At 48.7% G+C, this 26,114-nt stretch overlaps 9 protein-coding genes and 1 non-coding gene across 10 annotated transcripts; 6 read left to right on the plus strand and 4 right to left on the minus strand.

Moving 5' to 3' along the window:
* Positions 1 to 2,520: 2,520 nt before the first annotated feature.
* K441DRAFT_700649 (uncharacterized protein) lies at positions 2,521 to 3,482 on the minus strand (the record flags this gene model as incomplete). Its single annotated transcript, XM_067653267.1, has 2 exons — positions 2,521 to 2,643; positions 2,697 to 3,482. 2 exons carry the CDS (start codon positions 3,480 to 3,482, stop codon positions 2,617 to 2,619), a joined length of 813 nt encoding a protein of 270 aa, XP_067497834.1. The 3' UTR covers positions 2,521 to 2,616.
* A 311-nt stretch (positions 3,483 to 3,793) lies between these two features.
* On the plus strand, positions 3,794 to 5,234 carry K441DRAFT_690675 (uncharacterized protein; the record flags this gene model as incomplete). Its single annotated transcript, XM_067652403.1, has 5 exons — positions 3,794 to 3,880; positions 4,465 to 4,639; positions 4,678 to 4,786; positions 4,969 to 5,064; positions 5,102 to 5,234. The coding sequence occupies 5 exons, from the start codon at positions 3,794 to 3,796 to the stop codon at positions 5,232 to 5,234; spliced, it is 600 nt and encodes a 199-aa protein (XP_067497835.1).
* A 752-nt stretch (positions 5,235 to 5,986) lies between these two features.
* K441DRAFT_708906 (uncharacterized protein) lies at positions 5,987 to 9,501 on the minus strand (the record flags this gene model as incomplete). Its single annotated transcript, XM_067653815.1, has 11 exons — positions 5,987 to 6,073; positions 6,118 to 6,303; positions 6,400 to 6,534; positions 6,569 to 6,801; positions 7,766 to 7,830; positions 7,884 to 7,970; positions 8,031 to 8,132; positions 8,259 to 8,495; positions 8,542 to 8,712; positions 8,822 to 9,021; positions 9,463 to 9,501. 11 exons carry the CDS (start codon positions 9,499 to 9,501, stop codon positions 5,987 to 5,989), a joined length of 1,542 nt encoding a protein of 513 aa, XP_067497836.1.
* Positions 9,502 to 10,267: 766 nt separating this feature from the next.
* K441DRAFT_589271 (uncharacterized protein) lies at positions 10,268 to 14,421 on the minus strand (the record flags this gene model as incomplete). Its single annotated transcript, XM_067644758.1, has 2 exons — positions 10,268 to 14,191; positions 14,242 to 14,421. 2 exons carry the CDS (start codon positions 14,419 to 14,421, stop codon positions 10,268 to 10,270), a joined length of 4,104 nt encoding a protein of 1,367 aa, XP_067497837.1.
* A 208-nt stretch (positions 14,422 to 14,629) lies between these two features.
* K441DRAFT_589272 (uncharacterized protein) lies at positions 14,630 to 15,488 on the plus strand (the record flags this gene model as incomplete). The annotated part of the gene is made up of 3 exons (XM_067644759.1): positions 14,630 to 14,819; positions 14,869 to 15,055; positions 15,110 to 15,488. The coding sequence occupies 3 exons, from the start codon at positions 14,630 to 14,632 to the stop codon at positions 15,486 to 15,488; spliced, it is 756 nt and encodes a 251-aa protein (XP_067497838.1).
* Positions 15,489 to 18,090: 2,602 nt separating this feature from the next.
* On the plus strand, positions 18,091 to 18,489 carry K441DRAFT_480121 (uncharacterized protein; the record flags this gene model as incomplete). The annotated part of the gene is made up of 3 exons (XM_067641893.1): positions 18,091 to 18,160; positions 18,222 to 18,317; positions 18,371 to 18,489. Coding segments are annotated over 3 exons (285 nt in total), but the record flags the coding sequence as incomplete, so codon positions are not given.
* A 773-nt stretch (positions 18,490 to 19,262) lies between these two features.
* Positions 19,263 to 19,366, plus strand: K441DRAFT_t33. Its single transcript has one exon. It is a non-coding gene; the product is annotated as a tRNA-Gly (tRNA).
* A 363-nt stretch (positions 19,367 to 19,729) lies between these two features.
* On the minus strand, positions 19,730 to 20,361 carry K441DRAFT_589155 (signal peptidase complex catalytic subunit sec11; the record flags this gene model as incomplete). The annotated part of the gene is made up of 2 exons (XM_067644752.1): positions 19,730 to 19,958; positions 20,069 to 20,361. The coding sequence occupies 2 exons, from the start codon at positions 20,359 to 20,361 to the stop codon at positions 19,730 to 19,732; spliced, it is 522 nt and encodes a 173-aa protein (XP_067497840.1).
* Positions 20,362 to 21,547: 1,186 nt separating this feature from the next.
* K441DRAFT_315264 (uncharacterized protein) lies at positions 21,548 to 23,544 on the plus strand. Its single transcript, XM_067641131.1, has 3 exons — positions 21,548 to 21,897; positions 21,972 to 22,484; positions 22,541 to 23,544. The coding sequence occupies exons 1-3, from the start codon at positions 21,719 to 21,721 to the stop codon at positions 23,163 to 23,165; spliced, it is 1,317 nt and encodes a 438-aa protein (XP_067497841.1). The 5' UTR covers positions 21,548 to 21,718; the 3' UTR covers positions 23,166 to 23,544.
* Positions 23,545 to 24,838: 1,294 nt separating this feature from the next.
* K441DRAFT_476469 (uncharacterized protein) lies at positions 24,839 to 25,204 on the plus strand (the record flags this gene model as incomplete). The annotated part of the gene is made up of 2 exons (XM_067641882.1): positions 24,839 to 25,021; positions 25,097 to 25,204. Coding segments are annotated over 2 exons (291 nt in total), but the record flags the coding sequence as incomplete, so codon positions are not given.
* Between the last annotated feature and the right edge of the window lie 910 nt (positions 25,205 to 26,114).

Below are 26,114 nucleotides of genomic sequence, written 5' to 3' on the forward strand. Positions count from 1 at the left end.
ATGTCGTGATGGATATGCCCTAGGGTAAAGTCCGCCTACGTGCTTAATATGACAATGGGTGCTAAATTAACCCTTAATGCTATATAAAAGTTGCGGGTTATGGACCTTGTGGGCGGTCCTAGTGCTACTATACCAATAACCTGGCGCCGGCGGACTAGAGCGTCTTGCCATTCTCACTGAGACTTTAACCGACCTGTGGCGCTAGACCCTTGGCCTAGGCGATGGTCCCCCGCGACGACCCTGCGAGTTACCTTGCTGGTACTGGCTTTGCGCAGAGCCTTGTGCCACGGCAAGTGGTAGTAGTAGCTACCTTAGCCGAAACGGCTTACGGAACACCCCCGAGTTACTAGTCCATCTGTGGAGTATAAGGGACGCCTTTATATACTCTACACGTGACCACCTAGGGGTGAGCTCTTGCTGGTAACACTTAAGGACTCCTAAGGCATAATAAGGTCTGGCCTTATTAAGGACCTCCGTAAATACCTAGGTACTGCGATACCTACTAACGCTTAAATTACACCGCTATACACCTTATGGTGAGCTGTAGCCCCTAAGGCCCCCATATGAGCCTAGCGGTATTACTTACTTAACTATTACGGATTTCCTTAAGGCTAAGACACCTCCTTGTCCTTATAGACCGTTTTACGAAACTAGTGTGCTACTACTTAGCCTCGTAGCTAAAGCGTAAGCGAAAAGCAAGCGCTACTGCTAAGACACAACTTATATACTATTCTACGCATATACTATATAGAGAACGCGTAAGGCTAAAGTAAGGGTCAGCGGCGGGTTTAACGGGTATATAGCCCTACTGTCCTAATCTGGCTGTATATAAGTAACCTATAACTTACCCGTGAAGTATATACGGCGCTACGCCGGTATAGCGTAAGGCTAAAGTAAGGGTCAGCGGCGGGTTTAACTGGTATATAGCCTTACCGTCTATAAATCTGGCTGTATGCGAATAACCTATAACCTACCCGCGAGGTACTAGCGACCTACCTATATAAGCGAGCTTTTAGAATATTTCTTATCTACCAAATTTAGACGACGGTATTAAGCTACTAGCTCTACCTATTAAATGGACTAATTAGGATTTTCCATACCGGGCATATAAAATTACTATTGGCTCGGTAAAATGTAGGGAAGTCTTAGCAAGCCAAATCTAACCAATTAGATAACTTTAACCGGCGGTCGAAGTTCCTTAATATCTTTGCGCAAGTGTACTACCTATCTCTCTATACGCAAAATTAGGACGCTCTTTCCCTTTCAATTTTTTTCTTATTAAGGTTTTTATAGGGTTTTATTAAGGCCTGAGCATATAAAGGATCGGGGACGACCCTTTTTAAAGGGGGGGGCATTGTCAGGTGAAACCTGAGTATATAGTTATATAGCTGCGAGGCACAGGCGACTCGCATGCGACTCGCCTGTGAGGCACGTGCTCTGCACGTGCCTAGGGAAACCCCTTCCTTACCTCGCACCTCAGACTCCTCCTTCTCCCTTGAGGATTCGTCTCTACTGTACAATATACCCTATTGTTCTATCATTGGACTCCCTATCTATATCCTCACCTCACATTTAAAGTTCTATTAATTTCTATAATAAGCAATAAGCTAAAGAGAGTTTTTTCTAGTGGGCGTCGTATAATATTATAGGAAAGAATGCAGCTTGGAGTAGAGATAGTTAAAAAAAACTAAGTGCTTAAAGAGCTGGTATCTAAAGTAAAGCTTATAGAATACTATCTAGGCGTATTTCCTGCTATATTCTGCTATATTAACCACATTCTGCTATTTTCTGCCTATAATAGTACTAGGGCAGGTTACCTCTTATATATTACCGCATTATGCCGCATTATACTATATTCTGCTATATTTCTGCTATATTCTACCATATTCTGCTATATTCTGCCATATTCTGCCATATTCTGCCACCCTACTATTAGCTTACTTACCACTTATTACGGCATAGGCAGAAAACGGCAGTTGCGGTAGAACTTAGTAGATAGTTGCGGTAGAACTTAGTGGACAGTTACAGTAGAATTTGGTGGACAGTTACGGTAGAACTTGGTAGACAGTTGCGGTAGAACTTAGTAGATAGTTGCGGTAGAACTAGGTGGATAGTTGCGGTAGAACTAGGTAGATAGTTGCGGTGGAACTTGGTGGATAGTTGTAGTGGAACTTAGTAGACAGTTATGGTGGAACTTAGTGGACAGTTACGGTAGAACTTAGTAGATAGTTGTAGTGGAACCTAGTAGATAAGTTATGGTGGAACTTAGTAATATACTATTAATATACGTTATACAGCTTAGCGATTTTTACTGATATTTTTGGAATAACTATAGGACTGGCAGAATATGGCAGAATGCGGTAATGCGGCAATGTAGTAGGTAATATACCCTAGCACTATTATATAGAGGCCTAAGTAACGCAATAAGATTAGAAATATAGATATTATTATAATTAAATTAATTAATAATGATTAATAATGATCAATAATGATAATTGTATCATTAATTATTGTATTATTACTGACCACACTGATTCACCCCTTCGGGCCGCTTAGACGTAGTATTCATTCACAATCTTAAACCATCTCCTGAACATGGCATCTCCTTTCAAAGTCTCAAGACACCCTCTCTCGATCAAGGTACTGAACACCAAAGGTCCTACGAATTCCAAAGACTCATTTTCATTGACCTTTACTTGCTGTGGTTGGACACAAAGTTGGTTCGCCTGACCCAGGTGTACCCTTACGGCTTCCGGCCTTCCAATATCGCCACCGAAATCCGCTGCATTTACTGGTACCTTCGCCCAACTTGAAGCCATTATCGATGCCGACGGTCCCAGTGGTGATGGCGCGTCTGACCAGGTGCATCTTATGTCTGGCTCCGCGCTAATCATGGTAATGTAACCACGCATAAGCTTGTTGTCAATTTTTAGTATGGCTGTGCGGATTTGGAAAGCGAGGTTTGCTAATGTTGTAGATGAATCTTGATTCAATCCGGCCAGTAACTCAGCGAGAGGTATGTAAACCATCGCACCCGTATGGCAGTTACCCAAATACTCTTTTGGTAATCGTGGAAGTAGTTTTTCGCGGCAATCCACTGCTACGTTGAGAGTACAGACACTATCTGCGGAAAGATATGCTTCTCGAGCTCGCATGATACAGGCGAAGAGAAGAGCGGTTGCAGCATCAAGGGCTGAGATGTAAGAGGCGGAACCTTTGCTTTTTGCAAATTTGATGCACTCAGACTTGAGTTGTTTGATCGCATCCTCGGAGATCTCAACATTCATAGAGAGCATGAGAAAGTGTGACGGAGCTGGTTCGGGGACGGGTGAGGTTGAAGCGCCAGACTGCGCAGGTATCCAGAGTCTTCCGTGATACTTCAACGCATCCTCCATCTCCGATCCTTTGATCACTGCAAGCCGATCCACGCTTAGAAGCTCTGGTTGCGGGATGTCTCTCCTAGCACAATGCGCGGCATACATTCTGGTGAGCACACCAATTCCCACCGCATCAGCAAAGGAATGATGAGCAGAGAAACATAGGATCAGGCCTCCATGGATCAAGCTGATTTTTATTGCTATAACAGCATCGTCACAATTTTCTACTCCTTGTGAAAAGCCGTTGAATTTGGGTCCTTGGATTGAGAAAATGCTTTTCCGTATCTCATCGTAAGAGGGGCTGTTATCATGATAATCTTGAACCATGAAAGGCGGGTCTACATCATTTTCTTGGTATGTGACTTCGACGTGACCTCGTTCCGGTTTTAGCCGTACTCGGCCTCTCACCACTGGGAATGCCAAAGCGAATCTTGAACTCCCATGGCGAAAATGTTCAATCGCCGATATATTTGAGCCATATGAGGTTTCTGCGAAGCAAAAAAGTAAGTTCACATACCCACGGTATGCTTGCTGGTCTAGAAGTGATAAATTGTAGGCGTGCTCCATTCCCGGCTTTGTAGAAATGCCGGCGGTGCAGATAAAGAAAAAATAATGGGTGGGGTAAAGACGCCTTCGAAGACCTCCTCACGCCTCGTTTAGTGACGCGGCATGAAGCTGATAGCTTATCCCTTGCATAGAACTGTCTCCTTGCACACCAATCAGTAAGCTGCATACGCAGGCGGTCAATCGTTCTGCTAGAAGTGAGGTCCTCGTGGATAAGGCCACAAATACATCAGATTTAGGGTATATATTACATATAGAGCTTCATTCTTTGGACTTGAGTTGATCTACGTACTCCTGCCAACAAGGGCCCGTCCTGCAGAGTGGTGTTCGGCAGAGCCTTTATCTATTCTCTACTTGACACGAGAAAGTTGATGTTCTCGACCGCGTGCACGGGCCATGGCTCTGGAGGAGAAGAAACCAGAGTACGATAATTCTTTCTGCTGATAATTCCCTCAACAAGCCTCTTTTTCCAAAGGAGAATTTTGCCAAGGCAGCTGCCGATATCTGATCGGCCGCCTCGCAGGGAAGCCAACTCGCGGTGCTTCCGGAATACCACCTCACATCATGTGTCCCAGAGCACCCAGACTTCATCGCATCCTATGCTGAGTCTGTGGCGTGCCTACCCGTTACCAAGCCCGCCCAGGACCTCAACATCCACATCGTGCCCGGCACTATTGTCGAGCTGTCGAACAGGTACCGTCCGCCGCGCCGGGAACGTCAATTAACGGTGAGGCAGAGGCTTCCAACCCACTGGTTACGGAGTTGCGCAACGTGGCCTACTTCATCGCCGCCCCTGCCGGCGACATTCTCTCCACATGCCAGAAGAAAAATCTATGGTACCTCGGGTGAGGCATCTTGACGGCCGGACGTCACACCCCCCACATAGCGTTTGACGTTCCTCTGCCCAGAAACGGCACGATGCGTGTCGAAATGCTCATCTGCTAGGGCCTCGCATTCCCCGAGGCCTTCCGCGAGCCGGCGGCGGGCGGGGCGCAAGTGATTGTCATGCCTTTACGGATTATACTAGCATAACCAAAATCAGCCCGAAGGTCCTGGCTCTAAATCTGAAGTCGGAGGTGGCGTTTCTGGATAGCGTGACGGTGGCCAGGGCGTATGAGAATACGTGCGCCGTTGCATATTGGCAACGCTTGGGGAGAGAGCCATGTGGCGATGCCGATTATGGGGTGCTTAGGGAAACTCGGGGTTGAGAAGGGCGATATGATCACTAGCGAGGTTGATCTCGACATGCTTAGAGTTGCGGAGGAGCATTATAAGGTCAGAGCGGATCTTTAGGGTGAGGGGTGGCATTATTCTCATTGCGTAACTCAAACTTCGAAGTGAATCATGACGATGATAAATAGAACACCGGACCGCCATCGCACGTGGTTCAAAGACGAGCGAGGAATGTCACATTGCAAAAACGGGGACATAGAGCCAAAGTCTAGATCCCAATCCCCTGTGGCGTCATGCCGACAAGCGCATTGAACCGGAAGTTTGCTGAGGCCGACCAGCACTATGCTGACATGCAAGAGCTATATACTATGCTGCAGGTAAGTCCTCTTAAGGAGGCTGTCGAGATATTGCGCCGTTTTAGATCGGAAGACGAGAGTCTGTTCTCTACTTCGTTAAGCACGGAGACATGGTAACCCTGGTTCCCGAGTCGACGAAATGGTAGGCGGAAGAAGCGCTACAACACGATGTCTGGGAAATGAGAGGTCAAGGGGAGTGGGTTATATAGAAACTTGGATCGTCTGAAGGTCAGGCGGAAGAGCACAACAAGATCCATGGAACAAGTCTGCAGGGACATTTTCTGGACTCCAGTTTATCAACATCTGCAGAGGGGAAATTAATAGTACTAGGGTTCGCAGACCGATCGGCGCTATTGCTGCCTAGCCCATTACATGCCGCAACCTTAAAATAAAATAAAAAGGAGGGAAATCGCCTATGGATACTGCCTAACAATCCCGTGCTTTCGAATCCGCATTGAGGTCGAGCTGAGCAAAAAGACTGGCGGGGGACTCTTCCCCCATGCCACTCAGGTGCTCCTAGCGATGGATCATTCCAAGAAGCGAGTGCCACCGCGAGATATTTGCATCCATGTAAGGGGGCAGGCCCACGAACGGGTTTCCATCCTCGGAATTTCCATTGCCACTGCAAATTTGGGAACGAGCCCCACGTTCAATCCCATCCAGGCATGGATGCCGTGCACAACGCTCTCGAGCGCACCAACAACCCAGGCGTGATGGGGACTCGACGCCTCGCCGACGATGACAACATCCCCAGACGGCTGGACTATCTTGTTCCACATGCATGTGAACTGCTGCGGTCGGAAAAAGGCAAATGCCCCCGCCGTGTTTGGGTCCTTGTACCAGTCGAACGCATGGTGGTCGATTTAGTTGTCGCTGGTGAGGCTGTAAAGCTCCTCCTCCGTCATGTCCTTGTTCTTATGCAAACGGACGAGCCCGCGGAAGAGCAGCTCCTTCAGGACGGCCTCGTCTTTGACCTTCTGGGCGTGGTCCGAGTTGGTGGACATTAGCGACGCAAGGCGTTGCGAGTCTTGCTGCCAGGTGTAGGAGTTTAACAGGACGGCCGTCTTCGTCTCGTCGTAGATGTTGTAAGATGGGTACATACATGCACGTCCGTGCAGTGAGGTCGGAATGGCCGAGGCCGCCCATCTTGACGTTGTAGTCCTTGAGGTCGTGAATCCACCATGCGCGTTTGAACTTGATGGCAACCTTGGCCGCTGGGCCGTATCCCAAGGAGCGAATGGCTTGCTTAGTACTGTAGTTGAGTCCGGCGTTGCTAAGGTCCATTCGCCTTAGACATCCGAGAGTCGTCGTATTGAAAAACGCCGTTGTATCTCTTTATCTTCTTTACAGACGAAGTCTCCATTTCGACATCCACTTGCATCGTGCCGGTGGCCCTAATCAGTGATGTCAGCGGTTAGGTTAGGTTACAAAAATGAGGCCAAAACCGATCCAAAATTCGGATTTAGGCTACTAACCGGTTATGTAACCGGTTAAACCAGATCAACCGGATAAAATATATAGATTTTGGAGTAATATAGTGTATAAAGCGGTAAAGGTGCTTAAGGAAGGTACGGAGGAGTTGTATAAAGTAATNAAATAGTATATAGAGATCCTATAAAGCTTGCAGGACGTCAGCAGTGATATTAGCGATCAATGAGCAAATTAGAACGTCGTACTTACTATCGCGAGTCTTGGCACGGTGTTGAACGACGATTAGTCGTCAATTATAAAACAATGAGGGCAGTATATGGGCAGTAATAAGGGTAACGCGATGAGGGCAGTAGTAAGGGTAGTAATAATAAAGGCGACGCGTTATNGGCGACGTGATATAGGCGACGCGATGGGGATAACGCGGTTAGGAATAACNACCTTAACTTNATCAACTCNATNAAATTAACTACATCNAATCGATCTGATCATCTANAAAGCCTCNAACGGATTAACTCGGGCGTTGCTACACGGCAATTTTAAGCCAATAGACGAGGCTTGGCTCCCTTAGGTGACGTTCGCCCTTACCTAAATCCTTACCACTAAGGCCTTACTGGTTCCTGGTTACCTGGTTATCGCTAAAGCTTCAGAACCGATCCAGATTAAGCCAATAAAATCGTCTAACCGGTTAGGCTTTGAATTTTGGTATAACCGAACCGATCCAATAAAGTAACCTAACCAGTGACATCACTGGCCCTAATTGCTGTCCCAGGGAGTTGTAGGCAGGCTTGTGAGAAAGCTTGGCCTCCATTTTCTTGGCGAGCTGCTGGGTGCCTCCAAGGATGCAGTACTATTTCGTGTCATCACTGAACTCGAAGTCCAATGATTCGAGAACCGTCTCGCTGTGCGCTTGGTCATACCAGTTGGTTCCACTTGAAGGAGGCCAGCTTCCGCATTGGCATGCTTAGACAGGACTGCATCTCACCCGTTGAATGTCTCCATCCACTCAATGGTATCATAGTTGTACGGCGGCGGTGGAATGAGTCCTTCGGGAAGCGGTTCTGGTGGATCCCTTTTGCAGAAGGCGGGTGAGTAAGCCGTTGATGTCGACACAAGATGGAGTGGTACTTACGTGCCCAGAAACTGGCGAGTACTAAAAGTGTCGTATTTCATGAGAAGGTCCCAGCCTGCTCTCCCTGGCGGGGCTTTCAGAGCATCTTTCTTCAGCGCCTCTCTAAATGTTCGGTGGCGGCTTTCATGACTTCATCGAGGGAGTATTGGAGGATTCTAAGAGGGAAATCTTCTGTTAGCTACCTATGGAGTCCGTATATTTTCAGTTGCAGCAGACTCGGTCTCATACGTTTTAGGGATGCTTCCATCGGTTGCCATTTGGAAAGGATCGCCGTCCGTCGACTGGGACCTAATCTTGTCGTAAGTGCCCCATAAGGTGATATCGTTGTAGCACCATGGCTCGCTTGAACCTGATTCGGTGTCGCCGTTCTTCATGTAGTAGGGAATGATGGACCCATCCTCAGCATCGGGGTTGGTTTTTAGGTCGTCTTTCTTCATGCCGAGTCTGGTGAAGAGATTGAAGGTCCTGTTTGTGTGAGTTTCCCTCCATCGTTAGAAGACGAGTGCTTTACCGCGTCATGACTGGGTTGTCCGGAAACCTCACTGCTCCGACATCGTAGTAGTCGTGGGTATCCTGATCGCCCCCAAAATTGTAGGTGAAGAGACGTCTTCCAAGTCTTTCTGGGGGTGTGGATTCGAGAATATCATATTTGAAGATCGACTCTGTCGGTTTCTTGGACGGGCTATGCTGCTTCAGCGGGTCATGCTGCTTCAACGGGTCACTCTGCTGGATGGATAATCTCCCGTGGACGGCTTAACCTTCGTGCCCGTTGGAGCGCGGCTCTCTTGAACAGCTCAGAGTTGAGGTAATCGAGCACCATGGCCGCAAAAAGTCCAGCAGTACCGGCGCCCACGATGCCGAGGTGGACGATCTTGGGCCGATCACGTGGATCCCTCATAATGGGAGGAGATGGTGCGGGTGGGAGAGTGTCGCCGTGAAGAATCAACGGAGCATGGTCTTCTGCAGGGACATGGCGGCGAACTAATTCGTTCTACTCAACCTAGACACCTCGGATGACAAGCTAACGAGCCCATTGGTCCCTTATGGAGATGTCTGGGTTGAGGTCCAAGGACAGGGTGAGAATTATCTTTCGTCAGTGTCGTGCTCTAGGCGTGCAGCGTGCTTGATGGACGCCTGCGAACAGACGGGCTGTGTGTATATGGCCCTGTTCCAATTTATGGGGATTACTACCCCACGCGGGTATGCTGGGTTTGTTCACGCCAACCCGACGAATGTAAAAGCGCCTCATTTCATGGCCTAAGTCCAGAAGCTCACTTTAATTGGACATCACCATGCGTCCATCATGCAGCTGTCAACTTCGCTTTTGGGAGCGCAAGGCTGCAGGACTTTGGAGGGCTTCCAGCAATGCACGTGGCCACGGAGCCTGCTGTGGGTTTTACCGAGCTCCATTGTCTTATCTCATAAATCAGACCTTTCGTGGATTGTTTGGTGTACGGTGATATGCGTCCATCTGTTATCGATAAGAACTAGCTAATTAAGTCAACCGAATCATACGTTGTTGTTCGCGCACGGACCAACTTATAGATGGGGATACTGCTCCTTATCAACCAACGAATTCTCTATGAAGGGTGCAGAGCCCGATGCACGGCTCCCCGTTAAGTTTCGTTCCGCAGAGCTCTCGCAAAGCTCTACGCCTCTACGTAGATGCAGAAGCTTGCAGCTTTAATCGATCAGGTGGCTAAAACGTTATGCTAAGCCTGATAATTTCAGTATCTAGACCATAAATCCACCAAGCGGAGTTTAGCACATAATAGTCTCGTTGTGAACGTTGCTTGGAGTATAGGGCGGCAGGCCCTATTTTTTAGTATGCGTCAAACGCATTTCAATCCAAAGCCAAGGCACAGTAGATTAATTAATTCGAGTCCATGATATAGATTATAATAAATTATATCTTAAAGGACTAGATACCCTAAATATCAGCTCGCCGACTAATAATCTCTCTCCAACCTAGTTACTAAACCAACCCACCAGCCTACTTCCTCGCCCTCCCACTCTCATAACTAATATCAAGCTGCCACAACGAATCCCATAACCCCGACCTAACCCTCGGCTGCTTTTGGTTTGGCGAAGCGGACGTCGAGCGCACCTCCACAACAGCCTTAGACGGCGAGGGTGCAGCAGAAGTAGATGCAGAAGCAACGGTAGATTTAACGGGCGAGGCGCTCCGTTTCCAACCCTGGAAAACACAAAAAGTCAGCCGGCGGATGTTACCTCTCTCACGGTCCCCAGAGCAAGTCTTTCCGCACCTCGTCTGCTTTGTCTGCACCGTCGATGGCGATGCCGCCTGCGCGCGAGCCCGACGCCTGACTCTCTGTGCGCAGGTGGGATGGGCCTGGCCCTGTTGTGCTCGGGCTTGTGCCTCTACCGGCGGTGTTGGAGCCTTCCGCTGTGTCGGTGGCTACTGCTTCCGAAGAGCCATTTTTGGACGTGATGGCTACGGGGACGCCTTTCCTGGAGTTGGCGCTGCTGCGTCTGCTATCGAGGCTCTTGTTAAGACTTTTGGTAGGATCGTTGGCGCTTGATTTCTTTGTCATTCTGATGCTGCCTCTGGCGTCTACGTGGGCACTCGCGACAGTTGTTTTTCCTAGGCCGGGAGTTGATGGTGCTCCGGCTTTTTCCTCCGCGGCATCAAGAAGGTACCAGCGCAGGCCGTCGGAGAGTTCGAAGGGATTGTCGTCTTCATATGATATGCCGCCTTCGCTGGTAATAGAACGGCCATCACTGCTTATTCGAGCGCCAGCCATTGTCTTCGACAAGTCAACAACGCGTTCTTCTACCTTTGAGATGCGTGCGACAAGCCATTCTTTATTGTGTAGTTTGTGGGAGTCTTGTTCACGAAGGAAGTAATGAGGAGCTCCAACGTTAAAGGCTGCCCACGGCCGAGTTGCTTGGTTTCTCGTGGGTAAGAAGAGTGCTAAATCGCCGTCTTTGAACGACCGGAACGCAATCTTTTCATGAGCCTCGCCTTGTGCACGGTGTGCTTTATCACGATATGCGCGAGCCTCCTTCTGCCATTTGCGTGCAGTGTGTTCCATGTCACGCATTCTCTTCGAGATTGAGTCGCTGAAGATTTCGATGTTGAAACGATCGAGGATGCTGAGCAAGTCTGCGTATTTCTGAGTTTCTTCGTCAAGATTGTCAGTCTCCGACCATTGGAGGAAGCTAATATCTGCAAAGTCCTCCAGGTGTCTCTTCAAGGGCGTAGGCGAAGGAGTAGTGGTACTGCGATTCATTGAGTTAGATGGGTCATGTAGAGTTGTGCTAGCGCTAGCTTTCGAAGCTCGCTGAACTATCATTGTGTCATCCTCGTAGGCTACCAAGAATCCCATGGTCTCCAATAGCCGCAATAATCGATCTTGCTGTGCGTAGAGTCGTTGACTCAATTCCTTAGCCCGTAGAGACCTCTGTTGAAGCTTTGATGCGTCTGTCTCTGAATGCTTTGAGAATTTCTTCTGCAATGCGGTGAGCTCGACATCTAGGCTATTTGCATGGGACTTAGATTGAGCAAGCTCGGCTGACAGAAAGCCTACTTTAGCTTCTTCTTCGGCGACTCGCTGCCGCAAAGCTTCGGAGCCTGTTTCGCCTTCAGCAAACTTGGTTCGGAGAACCCGGAGGTGTTCGCGTTCTTCGTTAAGTTCTGCTGCGATAGAGCTTCCTTTAGCCTTTTCGGCATCTAGCTGCTCTCGCAAGCTGAAGGTCTCTGCTTCTTGAGACTCCAATTTGGTGACAAGGTCGCTTTCTCTCTTCTCGACTTGCGACCGGATTGAACTGTTTTCGGACTGTGCCGCCGCTACAGCTTGTGTCAGCTCTCTGAGATGGGTCATTGACCGCATAGCCAGGTCCTCCAACTTGGTATAAAGTTGGAAATGATCATCAGGAACTGTATCTTCGGGTGCCAAACGGCTATAGGCAGCAACGAGAGATGTTCGCTGCTGAGCATCAACTTCCACACGTTGCCGGAGGGTTTTCTCTAGCTCTTTGACTCGGTTTTGAGCCCGCTCAATTTCCTCGGCATTTTCCTTACGCACATGTTCCAGCTCTGTAAGGAGGTCTTGCATCTTTGTATCTGTGCCGGTTCGCTCATTGTCCCGACTGCCTAGAATACGATCCAGCTCATCTTCGGCTTCCTCAATCTTAATTTTATATTCAGTAATTTTCTCTTCAAGAGATCTCCGTTCGCCAAGGAATTCTTTCTGTTGAGCTTCCATATTTTCCATGAGGTCCTTCTTTGTAGAATTCGCTTCTTCGATCTGACGTTTGAGGTCGTTGTCTGTTTCATTTCTCGACTGCGTGTCTTTCTCTAATGCCGCACGGGCTTCCTTCTCAGCTGTAAGTTCGTTCTCTAATTTTAGGATTCTACGAGCAAGCGCTTTTTCCTCTGGGCCTTGGTTTGCGGAAAAGCGTCGAGAAGATACTGACGACCGGCGAGAAAGATCATCATGGGGTCGTGGCGATGGCACATTGATGCTAGGGTCCGGCGTAGATGGTTCAGCAGGACTCTGCAGGCCTTGTGGTTGGAAGCCACTGCCAATTGACAGTCGGCTGATATGACTCTGTCGGTGTAGCAGGTCTTCGAGTTTTCGAACTCGACTTCTAGAACCCTTCAGCTCTTCCTCAAGCTTGGAGTTAGCCTCCTTCAGGACTCGTGTTTCATCATCACCACGGAGCAGCAAAGTAGCTTTCCCAAAAGCGGCTTCGTGGACACTGCCCATCTTAAAATTCTTTGCCCTTTTAACTTGCTGTCTGGTAGGTTTGTCGAGGTCCTTAATTGCCTGACTTAAAGGTTCGACGGAAGACTCAAATCCTTCCAACCCTTGCAAGACCCTGAGATATGCCTGGAGATCCTCGCGGGTTACGGTCGGCCAGTTCTGCTTTTCTCCCTGAACGTTCATCTCGAAGCCAAGCATATTTCCCTGGACCGCCTCCACGTTAACGAGGTCACCAATTGGTTTTATCCACCTCTTTCTTCGTCGTTCCTCCTCTTCCTGAAAACCTGCCATCTCTTCTGCCAAAGCGGAAGAATCCTTTTTCATCTTTTCCAGCCATTCACGTCTGCGTACAGCTTCGACTAGCAGTGATCCATATACGAAGGGTAACCTTGATACCAGGCTAAGCAATTCGAATGCTTCAAGTCCCTCCGGTGGAATATCAAGCGATTGGAGCTCTGAGTTAAGGTTAGATATTATAGACTCGATAGTGGCGATAGTTCGCATGCTTTCGACGGCATTCTTCACTGACGAGTTCTTCTGCTCTATGGATCGCCGCAGGAGGTCGTTCATCTCGCTGTTGTATTCTGAAATGGCCGGCAGGTAATTACGCGTATGTAGCAGAGCCATCTTCGAAACCTGAGCAACCGACTTGGAACTGGCGGGGAGGCTAAGGACATGGTCGTAATCGGAGGCAACTTTCTTGATGACAGCCTCGATCTCGTTGAGAAGTCGTATAGGCTCTTGGCTGTCTTCTATGGTTGATCGGCTCTGGCTTTGGTCCACAGCGCCCAGAAGCTCGTTGTATTCGGACGCTATTCTTTCAATCTGAGACTTCATGGTTGCCATGCGATTGCTAAATGATTCTGTTACCCTTTGGCTTACGGCACCCGATCTCCTGACCTCCTCCATATCCAAGTATTCTTTGAGCGTTAACCCCCTGTTTAGTGAATTCTTATATGCTTTTTGTGGCGGCTTCGCACTTCTTGCCATGAATTGTAAGAACTCTTCTTTCGCCGGTATGGAGCCTAGCTGGGAAAAGTCCCGCTCCCATGTCCGAAGGCTACTCTCCTGCTCCTTCGAAACTTCTTCAAACCAACTCTGTGCCTCCGCGTGCTTCTGTTCGAGGTTTCGAATGTGCATGTCATGGTTGCCCACTGCGATTCGAGAGCCTTTGTCGATGGTCGCTTGGTCGTCAAAGCATTTTTGAGCCATCCCTGACACCGACTGAGCCTGTTGTAGGATACCGAAAGCCCAGTCTCGGCGGGCTTTGAAGAGTATCTGCCATGCTTTTAGATCGGTATGATTTGATAGTGTGTCTGGGGGTTTTTGGGGAGTAAATGGCTCAGGTATCGGGGTGGGAGGTATAACGGATCCAGGGGATTGCGAGGTCGAAAGAGTGAATAGGTCTCGGTCGTAGACGAATATCTCTTTCTGCAGTGTTTGTCAGTAGGTCCACACGAATTTACGTGAAAATGGGTTACCTCTGTCAAGAGTGCCTGCAGCTTGACATGCTTGCTCCGAGTCGTCAAGAGAATCTGATCCTGAGGTGGTATTTGGGTGGCTTTAGATATCCAGGTCCGCAGCGCATCCACGGAGCTGAAGGTTACGGGGTCGGCATCAAGCCGCTCACCCGTATGGGCTACAGCGACTTGTAATGACATCCGCGACTCCCTTCTATATAGAAAGTAGAGAGCTTCCACGCATCCGTGGAGAATTGATGGCGGATGTGGAAATTAGGGTGAGCTTCAGGCCCCGGATCTGGGGGCTCGCTTATGTAATGATGCCCTATGGTCACGACTAAGTCGGTCTTATTAACCAACAAACGTCAAATCTTGTGACCATTCGAGATAGGGTGCGGAACGGAACCTTATGACGGATCACTCGACGGAAAATGTTGCAGCGGATGTGCCAACGCAGCGGTCAGAGTTTACGGATTTGATACAAGCAAACAAGAACGACACGTTCACGTTTACCGAGCAAGAAAGGTTGATACTTGAGCTGTATGATCAGGAACAAGAACTGCGACTTGAGGGTAGTTTATTTGAGGCTCAGGCACAAGGTATGTCTCAAGATCAGATGGCATTCTAATCTCGCCTGACCATTTGTAGAGCAGCTGCAAGATCTTTCTGGCATATCAGATGATGTTTTACAAGCACAGCTGATTAAAGCAGAGCGTGAAGCTCTTGAAGAAAGAACAAAATACCTGTTGCGAAACAGGATTGCTCATAACGTCTTGGTGACCGACCCAGTTCTCAAAGCTGTTCACGGAGGTGCTAATGCTGCCATTGCTGAGAGGTAAGGTTATGTAAAAAGAGGCATTATTACAGGACAATTACTGATCGAGCGTAGGAGACTTCTTCCACTGATTAATGAACGAGATGTAATCTCCATGGTTCATAGTTCCCTTGCTGCAAAGCTGTCCTCGACATTAAGCGCCTTGGCTGCGGCTGAAAAAAGCAACCTCTCTGCGAATGAAAAGAATAAGGAGCTCGCGCAGACCCTCCTTGCCCTTGCTGAAGAGATGAAGTCTCAATCTACCGAGGAGATTGAGGATCCAAAACTCCGTGCTCAACTTCAAGAGCTGGATAGCCGCGTACAAATGGTAAGAAGACGATGGCGAATCATGAAGAGCGTTGTGGCCGGCATGGTTGTTGGAAGTGGCATCAACTGGGCGAATGACGCAATGTTACGAGAGCTTGTGATGGACGATGAAGATGAACTTCAATGATATCCATGATGTTCTCTTTTTAAATGCGCCATCGGCTGAGCATTCCCTCACTGCTGGACAAGGAGCGTCTAAAATCTGCGAGCTGTGGAAAACCCGATGATTTGAACACGCCTAACCATCATGGTGGAACTTGCTCTCAGGTCTTTTCACATTATGTTATTGGCATCGATCTCATGCCAGACTGACGCCTTCAACGCTGCCCAGTAGGGGCTGTCAAAGGGTGCTTCTACGTGTCGCCTGGCTGGGATACTCGCGAGCTAAAGGTTTGCGCCCCTTAGGAGCGGGCGGGACGGCTGGCCCGAGGCGTACGGGGTTAATTTGGCGGTGCTGTTGCCGACCTCTAGGGGTATCCGTACGTGTCAAATACCTAAAACTTACATTTGCCGGAGGGTCTGGAATCTGTTTTGCTTGGTAGTGTTTATATCATCCTAGTTCATACTTGAAACAACGCCGTCTAGAGGGGTCGCACGCGCAACCTCGGGAATGCAAAGTGGGAGGTGAGAGAAAGGAGGGTCAACGCAAAAGATTGTATCGTATATCCCTTAGCACGATGGGGTCCTCAGAGGAAGTGGTTCGTGCACGAACATCAGAATCAAAACAACGCGTATATTTATATAGAATTCAATCATACCGTTCTGCAGGAAGAACGACTGCTGGAGACCTTATATAGAGCAGCTTAATTCCAAATATTAAGCTTATATACTAATTTGCTATGAAATCAAAAGCTTTATATTCCAAAGTGCGGTTATCAAATTTATCTAATCTGATTGGCTAGATCTTATCGATAACCTAAGGACCCATGCAAAAGGAATTCATCATATACTCAACACCATAGAACCCTCCCATAGTATTAAAAATAACCTGGTCCATTTCCGACCAGACACCTTGCCTAGAAGGTCTTCTAGTGAAGCTTTCAAGCTTGCCTTCAGCATGCGTTCAGCATGCGTGAATGTTACCTGAGATAAGTGATAGATACCGCAAGCCCGCAAGTTCGCCCCCAAGGTCGCTCCCAAGCCCGCCCCCAACTTATATGCAAGTCCCTGCACCCATCCCAAACCTGAACATGGCGTATCACGTGACCACTGAATGTATGCACCCTAAACAACTATTATAGAAATTTGCATCAAGGCAAGAATTCCTCGCATTTAAAAGCCTGCGTTCCATCAAATCATAACTTATTAAAAGCTTAGTTGCAATATACTCATGAGATTCCATGTATCGTTTGCTTGGCATTAGAGTGTCCCTACGGTGCCTCCGTGCACCCCTCAATAGCCCTCCCATAATTCCTTTCAAACACACCCTCTCGAGAGCCCGTAATTTTTTTCGAAGTCGTTAGAACGAAATGGTATTAGATAGTTATTAGCCGTTATTTTGTTACATGCAAACTGGGCGTTTGGATAGAGAAGGGTTCGCTGGTTGCGGGTGGCCGTTCAGCCAGCCTGGTGAGCAGATAACGCGTTCCAAGTCAATTTCATCGGTGGGCGAATGGTAGCCAACTATGAACGGCGTGTAATAAACGGGTCGCATGAAACCAGGAATGTGTGTCGGGTCGCTGTATCAAGTAGCGCTGCCAGGCATGGAGCTTTCCCTAAAAGTTGCGCAGCCCAGGGCATCCTCCCGATCAAAATAATGAGCAGACGCCATAGGCATGCTCGTGATGATGTGCAAGCTGGAGCAGTGCAGAATATGCACAGTATTGCCATCATTCTCAGGAACCTAAGGAGGTCAGCAGCAAAATGGGTGCAGCGACTGGATGCGAAATGCAACAGGTCTGCCCTGTCAAAGGCGACGAGGCAGCCCTCCTTCATGTCCGTCCGTTTGTGGCAGCACCTGCTTGAACCGAGCGTGCGAGTGTCTTGGCCCATTCTTTGTTAGTGTGGGTTATGTCAGCGGTGGCCTGGCTGGGAGACCCGCACAGCATAACCAGCAGTCTGCCCGCGCCCTCATACAACCGCTCTCCTCACACTTCTCTCATACAAATCCTCTCTCTGCGCCCAAGGCAAAACAAACTGGTGAGCTTCGCTTGACTGTTTTGATACCATCCGGTCAACATCACTGCACTCAACCCTCCACTCCACGCATTTAATCACGCGTTTTTCCCCTCATTCCGCGCGACATGTGCCTCAAACTCTATTATTATCGTCATGTTTCTTGACTTATCCTCTCTTTCGCCTTGACATCGTCGTCGATGCGCTTTAATAACCACTTGCGCTGACCACCACAACAGTTGCATACAAAACCTACTACATTTTCTTAATCGCACAACTTTTTCAGGTCAGTACTAACTTTCTCTCTTCGAACCAGTCAACTTCCCGTCCATTGGGCATTGTTGTTGTTTTGCGACCGTGACAGCCCAATTTGGCAAATCGCGATCTCGCTCACCAACAGCAACGATTCACTGCACCGACCTCACTCTAGTCAACATCACAATATGTTTTTGTTTGAGAGCATTTTATTTGCACTGATCGCCGCCTGCTTCCTTCCTGTTCTTTTATTAAAATCTTCACCGTCTAAGCAAGCAACCACTCGTTCGCTCTCGTATCAGCAATCCAGCTCATACTAATATTCGCTTCGCTTTAGCCAAACTCCACACGAGCTCAACATGCCTAAGGAGAAGACCACTACCCGCAAGGCTAAGGCCGCCAAAGCCGACACCGGCAAGAAGAAGAAGGGTGATTCTCACTCCTGCTTTTTATTTTCTCTAATTCCAGCGGAACTCACGCAACTTCGCAGATCCCAATGCACCCAAGCGTGGTCTCTCCGCGTACATGTTCTTTGCGAATGAACAGCGTGAAAAAGTCCGCGAGGAAAACCCCGGCATCAAGTTCGGTACGTCATCGACGTCAATCAGCTTAAAAGATCCACAGCTAACTCCAATTTAGGCGAAGTTGGCAAGATGCTTGGCGAGCGATGGAAGGCATTGTCCGACAAGCAGCGGGCTCCGTACGAGTCAAAGGCTGCTGCGGACAAGAAGCGTTACGAGGAGGAGAAGGCCGCATATGCTGCTGTATGTTTTTGACCACTACCCCGAATCATCATTGACATAAACTAACTTATCCTTTATAGGGTGGTGATGACGAGGAGGAAGCTTCTGAGTAGAGGTCATTCACACCTTTGCTCTCGCTTCGTTTTGGTCAAGCCTCCTCTCTTGTGCTCTGCGATTACTCCCACTTTTCTTTTGTTCGGTGGATTTGCTTCGTATCCCGGGTCCAACGGTGTGGTGCCATGGGCTCAGGATATTGGGAATCGGTTTCTTTGCTTTCTTTTGCGGGAGGTTTCACAAGCTTGACAACATGTGGTCTCCATGTCCACAGCAGCACATGGGTGTCGCTGTCGACCGTGTCGCGTCTTTTAACTTCTCCAGACGCTATATCACGAGCTAATGAGCTCACTCAGTAATGCTTCTCCTGGCATCATGATTCCTCTCTGTATACTAGCTATCTGGGGTATGAAAATGTCTTTGCGATGAAATGTTCTCAATGCTAGTTTCGTGTGATACTGATATGCTTGCTTCTCTAATTCCCCTTCGTCATGAGATTGACACTTCGCACGTACCGTTCTTTAATCTTATCAACGATTACCACCCAATATTCCCAAGGATCTTTCCTTCGTTAGAATCGCTTCGTCAATCACGCCACTGTCCAGGACATTCATCCTTTCGAGGCTTCACCGCTACGTGTCCATCGATATGGGTTCATACATCACATGCCTTCTTGTCTGCGAGTGACTTGCTCTTGATTATCAATATCCCCTATATATCCTTCTAGTCAGAATGCGGAAGTGGCCCGGTGGTTAGGGTGATGTCTTCCCACGTGATATCCGTTCACGTTTCCAAAGTATTAAGGCAGTGGCCGGGAGTTCGAACTTTTCCTTCCTCAACGAGTTCATTGTTTGTCTCTATCCTCGAGATGCAGAGGATATCCCACTAGTGGCCAAAGAAATGCAGGCTAGATATCGTCTTGACTTAATGTGTGGCACGATACTCAGTTTCACGGGGACTATCAACAATACCCCTATGTCCTCTCCATCTCCGTAGAGAGATCTTTTGGATATCATTCTCCGCCCCCGGGTTCAACCCACTGAAAACTAGCACCTATGCGAACGCTAGTAAGTCTCAAAGCATCCTGGAACGCCCCATTGAATGCCATTTACACCGCTCTAACTAAACAGGCGCAATACTCTCGATACTGCCGGGTATGCTACCAGGTATACTACTCTAAATACTGCGTCGTTCTCGTCGCTCATTCCCGCTGCAGCACGACCATTAGTCCCATCAACCCGAGCATGATCTGCTTCAGCCAAGGATACTCACTCAGCAGTATTGTCACGTAACCCACGAATGGGATGTACCCAACAACACTGCCGATGACATCCTCCTTACGGTTGAGGAAATTCTGGCCGCGTGCATAAAGCTCCGTATCGTCCGCCGCGTTGTTGTCGCCCTTAGTGAGGAGCTGGAGCGGCGAATCTCTGTCATATAATAAATCAGAACCTGTCCTCCCAAAACTAAACACAACGCCATCAATTGTGCGCCGACATCCACCCCATTACCATAATGGATAACGAATGATGGCACTCACCCTCCCCCAAACCTCCTCACAACCCGATGCACAATCGGGATATCCTTCCCCTTGACATTATACACCACAACTTCGCCGATCTGGATATCCTGCCCGCGGTTCCACAAGAACAGGAGGTCGCCGCGCTGGAACGCAGGCTCCATGCTGCCGGACAGCACAACGACAATTGGGGACGGCGAGTCGGTAGCCACGGAGAGTCCTTTCCAGAGCATGAAGGCTGTGCTGAGGACGAGCGCGAAGTTGAGGACTTGGGCGGCGAGCTGCCGCGGTTGCATATTGGAGAGGCCGAGCATTTTCGTAGATTTCGAGAACCGTTAGATGGAACGGTTAGAGAGAACGGGTGCGTGGAGAGCTTTCTGACCGGGATGGTCGAGAGAGAGGAAGAGAGGAAGAGAAGAGAAGGCGGGGTGGCGTGGCGGAAGCACCAGGGATTTGTCACGGAGTTGAGAGCCGTGGGAAGCTCAAATGAAGCCAGATGTTGCTATCGACAAAATCACGGTCATGTGACGCGGAGATTTCGTCGACGACCTCCGCTGTCTCCATCTTTCTTCTCCAAATTATTTTTATGCCATTATTGCAGATAACTTACAAATTCTTGCTACTAAGTAAAAATGTTAATTCCTAAAATCCAAAATGTAGCGATAGCGTGCAGATAGCCCCGGAGCATTTCTCAAATGCCTCCATCCCTAAAGACCACTCTCAGTTTACACGTTCACTCCGAGATTGCTCTGACTGCTGCTTTGAGCATATCTTAAGGGAAGCCCCAATCGACTTAACTCATTACTGTCCAACCCATTACTATTCAACTCATTATTATTCATTCAAATATACGACTCTCTTCAATCTAGTTCAATGCTCATCTGGTTAAGAACTTGGTGTCCCATTATCTCCCTTCCTAGCCCATTGATCTGCCTCAAAACTATGGTCTATCCTCAGCCATAGAGAGGTAAAGCAGTGCTATCTCACTTCACGTTGGCCTCCCACCAAGCTCATGTATCGCTCCCTACGCTGGTAGCTCACCGTGCCATGCTGACGTTTAGCACTGCCTAACCTCTCTTGCTATTCCTACCTCTAGTGTCGCAATCTCCGCACCTCCATTGCAGCTTCTTCCTCGAAATTCGACCACTGACTTGGGAACCTAGCAGCCTTCTTCGTCGCTGATCTGACGGCTCACTTCCAATACTCGGTTTCGCTTCGTCCTTTCTCCTCACGTCCAACTCCAACGCTTCGCGGCGCCCCACACAATTCATATTCTTCGGCCAACCACTTCTTCTCAACCGCCGTTCTTTACCTTTCACCCTGCTCATCGTCTCAAGTATCGTTTGCCTTCCCAATGCGCCTGAATATCCGGCGCTACCCTAACTTACGCGTCACTCAGATGGAATAATAAGCACATCGCAGCGAACAATCCAGCTGACTTATTTCGAGCTGTTACTCATTCCAATTCAACCATTTACCACCCGCACATTGAATTCTTATCAAATTCTGCTCGTTCAGGCTTCACCTCCCACCAGCGGCGCATTCTTATCGTACCAATACAATTCGTTCTTACTACAGAAGCAGGCCCGGCTTTCTTTCTATCCCGTTTGCAGCTCCCAGCTCCTTCCAAGTATCGTTCTCCTGGCTCGCCTAGTCTCCAATATAATCGCTATGGCCATGTCTCCCAGCTCTACCTTTACTCCAGGTAGTTACTGCTTGGTTGCATTATCGTCTTCTGAGCCCCTCTGGCCTGCTGTTGTCTGCACTGATGACATGGTACCAGAGAAGATCCTAAAGATTCGTCCCTATGGATATATGTTCCCGGTTTTGGTAATGCACAAATTCGAATTGTAGGCGACCTAGCTCCATATATCCATCTCCTCTCTTATTATTTGAGTCCCTACTAATGCCACGTCTTTCTCAGTCTTTGGGTCGCTCGTGGCGATGTCGAGGGATTCGAACCACTTTGCGAAGATGCTAGAGCAGGCATGAANAGCAATCTTCTCTCTGCCTATATGGCCGTTCAAGACCCTGAGAATCCATTTCCTTCCTTAGATTATTGGCGCGACTCCCTCTTTGCTAGACTTGTCGACCAGGAAGGTGATAACACAAATGACGCATCTAGTCCAGAAAAGTCAGATTCATCAAAGCAGTCTGCCGCCAACGTATCGAGAAAGAGAAAGCTATTAACACTGGGTTCTACGGAAAGCCCGACTCCCGTAAAAAGAAGGAGACTTGGCACTCCATTTCCGCTCAGCGACAAAAAGAGTGTAACTAACGAAGATACTTTGGCTCCCCTATCCCCCAAATCTCAGGAAGGCGACCTCAAAGATTTGGGCCTCTTCGAAGATACTTCTGATGATGAATCTGATGACCCTGCCCCATCAGGATCGCCAATAACTGAACCGACCCAAGATGACGAGACACCAAATTCTGAGTATATTTTTGGAATCAAATACTTGGCAACTTGTCATGGCTGACACTTTTATTTAGTCTTCCGAAAGATATCGTCACCTTCTTCATTGGCAAATCTCAACAACCTTTCAAGATCCCGCGAATCCAAGTCGAAAACCGGGGATGTTTCAGAGACGTCATGGCTTGGGAAGAAAAGAATGGCTATTGCATGCGCCGCCCTGCATACAACAAGTTGAACTCCACTTACTTCTCCAGCGTGGTTGAATTTCTAACTAGAGGCGATTTCAAGCCTCTATTGATGAAGAGAGGAACTAAAGAGGCTCACGTTGAGGACGCCACAACACCATCAGGAAAACAAATCGCAATACTAAAATGTGCAGAGGCATGGGAAGTTGCTCGCGAGATACTCATTGATGATCTTATGGAGCTTGTAGTGGAGAAGCTGAAGATTCTAAAACCATGGCCACTTCTGGAAATTCTGCTTGTTGCGAAGATCGTCTTTGCGGAGGCATCCACAGACTGCGAAGCTGATAACGAGATGCGGAAAATTATTTCCGGTTACTTTGCAGAGAACTTTTGGTCGTTTGCGCAGAAGGAGTTCACAAACTTCAAGGATAAGTTATGCCAGTGTCCAGAATTAGCGAAGATGGTTTGGGCTGCCATGCTTGCAAAAGCGGAAAATATAATTGATGGAGGTGAGTGATTTAGAACGTTCAGAAGCAAAGAGTCTTACATGGAAGGGAAGAGTGGGTCGGTCTGTGGTGAACTACCTGATATTCTTGGCTAAAAGACTGATCAGGAAATTCAGTATCAGCAACTAGTTCTTTTAATTTGGCTGCCAACTTTTGCTAGCCATTATTCTGGTCTCGCTACAGTCGTTTAACCGCACGTAATGGGAAATTTGGGCTGTATATGTGCACAGCACAGCACATAACCCCCTATGCTGCCACTCTCTTTAGTACTTCTCCGTCACGAAAAAGAAATTTCTTTGGTTATTTCTACCAACCAATGCCCTCCATAGTCATTTCGTACCTCAGAGTCCTACACCCTCTCGTCAATTCTAGTGGTCAGCGTGTTTTATTAACTTTCCCTTAAACTGCAAAAATACCAAAACTTCCCCTACAAAAAGGAATTGACGAGAGGGTGTAGACCCTGCTTAATACCTAAGGGTGCCAAGTAGTAGGTGCACTTGGCAGCCGGAGCTTCCCAGGCATCCAATCCAATTCCACACCTAAACAATATAGGGCCTTGGCAGTCTTGGGCATCTTTCGATCTTCCCGGGCGTTCTTGCCTTCCTACTCGACAGCGCTACAACTCAGCTTAGTTGACGATGTATCACTTTATGATTTATTTCTTCAGATATTCTCACCAGAAGATTGTATTATGATTCTTACAAACATACACGCTGGGATTACGGTGCTTTTACCATTCTTAGCTAAATGCCCTCGGCCCAAATGCCTTCCCATTGTTTCATGTGCAGAACATACAACTCTACAGCTGTAGCTGAGTTACAATTCCGCTGGTTAGCGCAGCCACGTCTGCACGGCCTTTTTGGAGGGGAAGTTTTGGTATTTTTGCTGTTTAATGGAAAGTTAATAAAACACGCTAACCACCGGAATTGACCAGAGGGTGTAGTCTTAGCTTATCGTACTAGTAGGGAAAGAGGCTTAACCTTAGGATGCATGAGCTAGTAAGATGCAGTTATTAAATACAGAGCCTTGTGCACCCCTCATTTTTCACTTTCGTCCATCATTCATTCCTATTTACAGTTCCACTATATTGTACGCGCGTAAACTGCCCCCGCCGCCAAATATTAAGCTGCTAAATCGCCCAGCTCGGAATCCTTCATGATATTAACAACTTTGAATTGCGCAGAGAATACCAGGAGGCATCATGTCTGCGGAACGGTTTTCTGGTTTTCATCTCTTTGCTCGCCAGAATATGACGGTCTCAACCACGACTCCAACCCCGACTCCAACTCCAATGACCACTACTAAATCACCATCACCCGTGATGTCCTCGACCTTGGTTTCGATTTCCGGCTCTAAACCCCCATCAATCTCTGGTTCAGCAGCCTCTGGCACAGCAGCTTCTAGCACAGCAGCCTTCTTCGTAGGCCCTAGCGAAGAAGCCTCCAGTGCGGCAACCTCTGGCTCAGTTAGTACGTCATATCCAAACCCACCTACCCCTCCAGACTCAAGCTCAACCCCTCCACCTACAATAGTGGCAACTTCTAAAGTTATACCGGAGTCTTCTAAATCTACCCTAACGGCAGCAGTCAAGCCAAGTCCCTCATCCCAAGGAACGCCTACTACAGCTACACCAGTTCCTAAACCTAGTTTCGTCCCAGTTATCATCGCCACTATACCTGCATCCACCACATCCTCATCAACCCACTCTCCGGTTTCAAAATGGTCTAGCTCTGGAAACCTTATGCAAGGCTACTGCGCAACTCCTGAATATACTATCTTAGATGGCCCAACAGTATATTGGGCCCCTGTTGTTGGTTGTGTAGGTGGCAAATCGGATTGTTGTCCGTTCAGTGTCCCTGCTAGTACGGTAGCCCCGACAGCAGCTGGGACAGTGCCAGCCACTATAACAATCACTATACTAGCCAGTGCTGAAGCATCTCAGCAAGCTGTGGGTGCCTCTGGTGGGTTTCCAATTGCCGTGGACCCCGCTCAAGCTACCTTGGACAGATGTCCAGATGACTATCAATCAGTTGGCGACGGCTGCTGTCCATCGTAAGACCAATCCACATCTTTCAGAATGTAAATCGGATTCCATAAACTGTAACTGACGATTCGCAGAAACTATCTTCTCTGGAACACAGCATTCGGCGGTCAAACCCCCTGCTATAGCACACTCCTAAATCCTCTCACACCTCCTCCAATCCCCGATAGCATCATAAGCGCCATCGCTTCCTCCGCAACCTCCCAAAAACCCATTTCCGCCATTGTCAACGTCGTCTACGCAATAAAATACCCCGTCAAACCTCCCCCCAAAGCCGGCCTTGCCACCTCCGCCAAAATCGGTATCGGCGCCGGCGCCGGCGGAGCCGCCCTCCTCTTCGGCCTCCTCATCTCCCTACTCATCTGGAGACACCGCGTGCACAAGCGCGACCGCGAGGCGTTGGAGTCGCTCAGCGGGTCCGGACCCGGGCTCAGCTCCGCGCGCCATAGCACGGTGACTGCTGCCGCTACGGCGCGCTCGCGCTACTCGATCCCGTCCAAGGAGGTCGCGGAGTGGCGGCAGGATGTGCTTCCGGAAGTCGCTCCGCAGCCGGTACGACAGTATCCGGTGGACTGGACGCCGTCGCCTGGGTCGGGGTCCCCGCCGCCGCTGGGAGGGAGGAATGACTTCGTGCAGCAGCAGCAGCTGCTGCAGCAGCAGGCGGGTTTGGAGCCAAGGTTTCCGTCACCGCCAATTCCGGGGCCGTATCCTTCGCAGGTGGAATTGCAGGGACGACCGTTCCCAATGGTGTCGCCGACGGAGTTGCAGGCTGGGCAGGATTTTCAGAGGCAGGAGTTGCAGGGCCAGCAGTGGGCGCCACGGTATGAGGCCCCGTCACAGTAGCATAATGCTTAAGGATAAGTTGGTCATATGTTGAACTATATAGTAGTGTATAATAGATGTTTCGTACATCTGGCAT

Source organism: Cenococcum geophilum, assembly GCF_001692895.1.
Source record: "Cenococcum geophilum 1.58 unplaced genomic scaffold K441scaffold_69, whole genome shotgun sequence".
In the NCBI taxonomy this organism is placed as follows: Eukaryota; Fungi; Ascomycota; class Dothideomycetes; order Gloniales; family Gloniaceae; genus Cenococcum; species Cenococcum geophilum.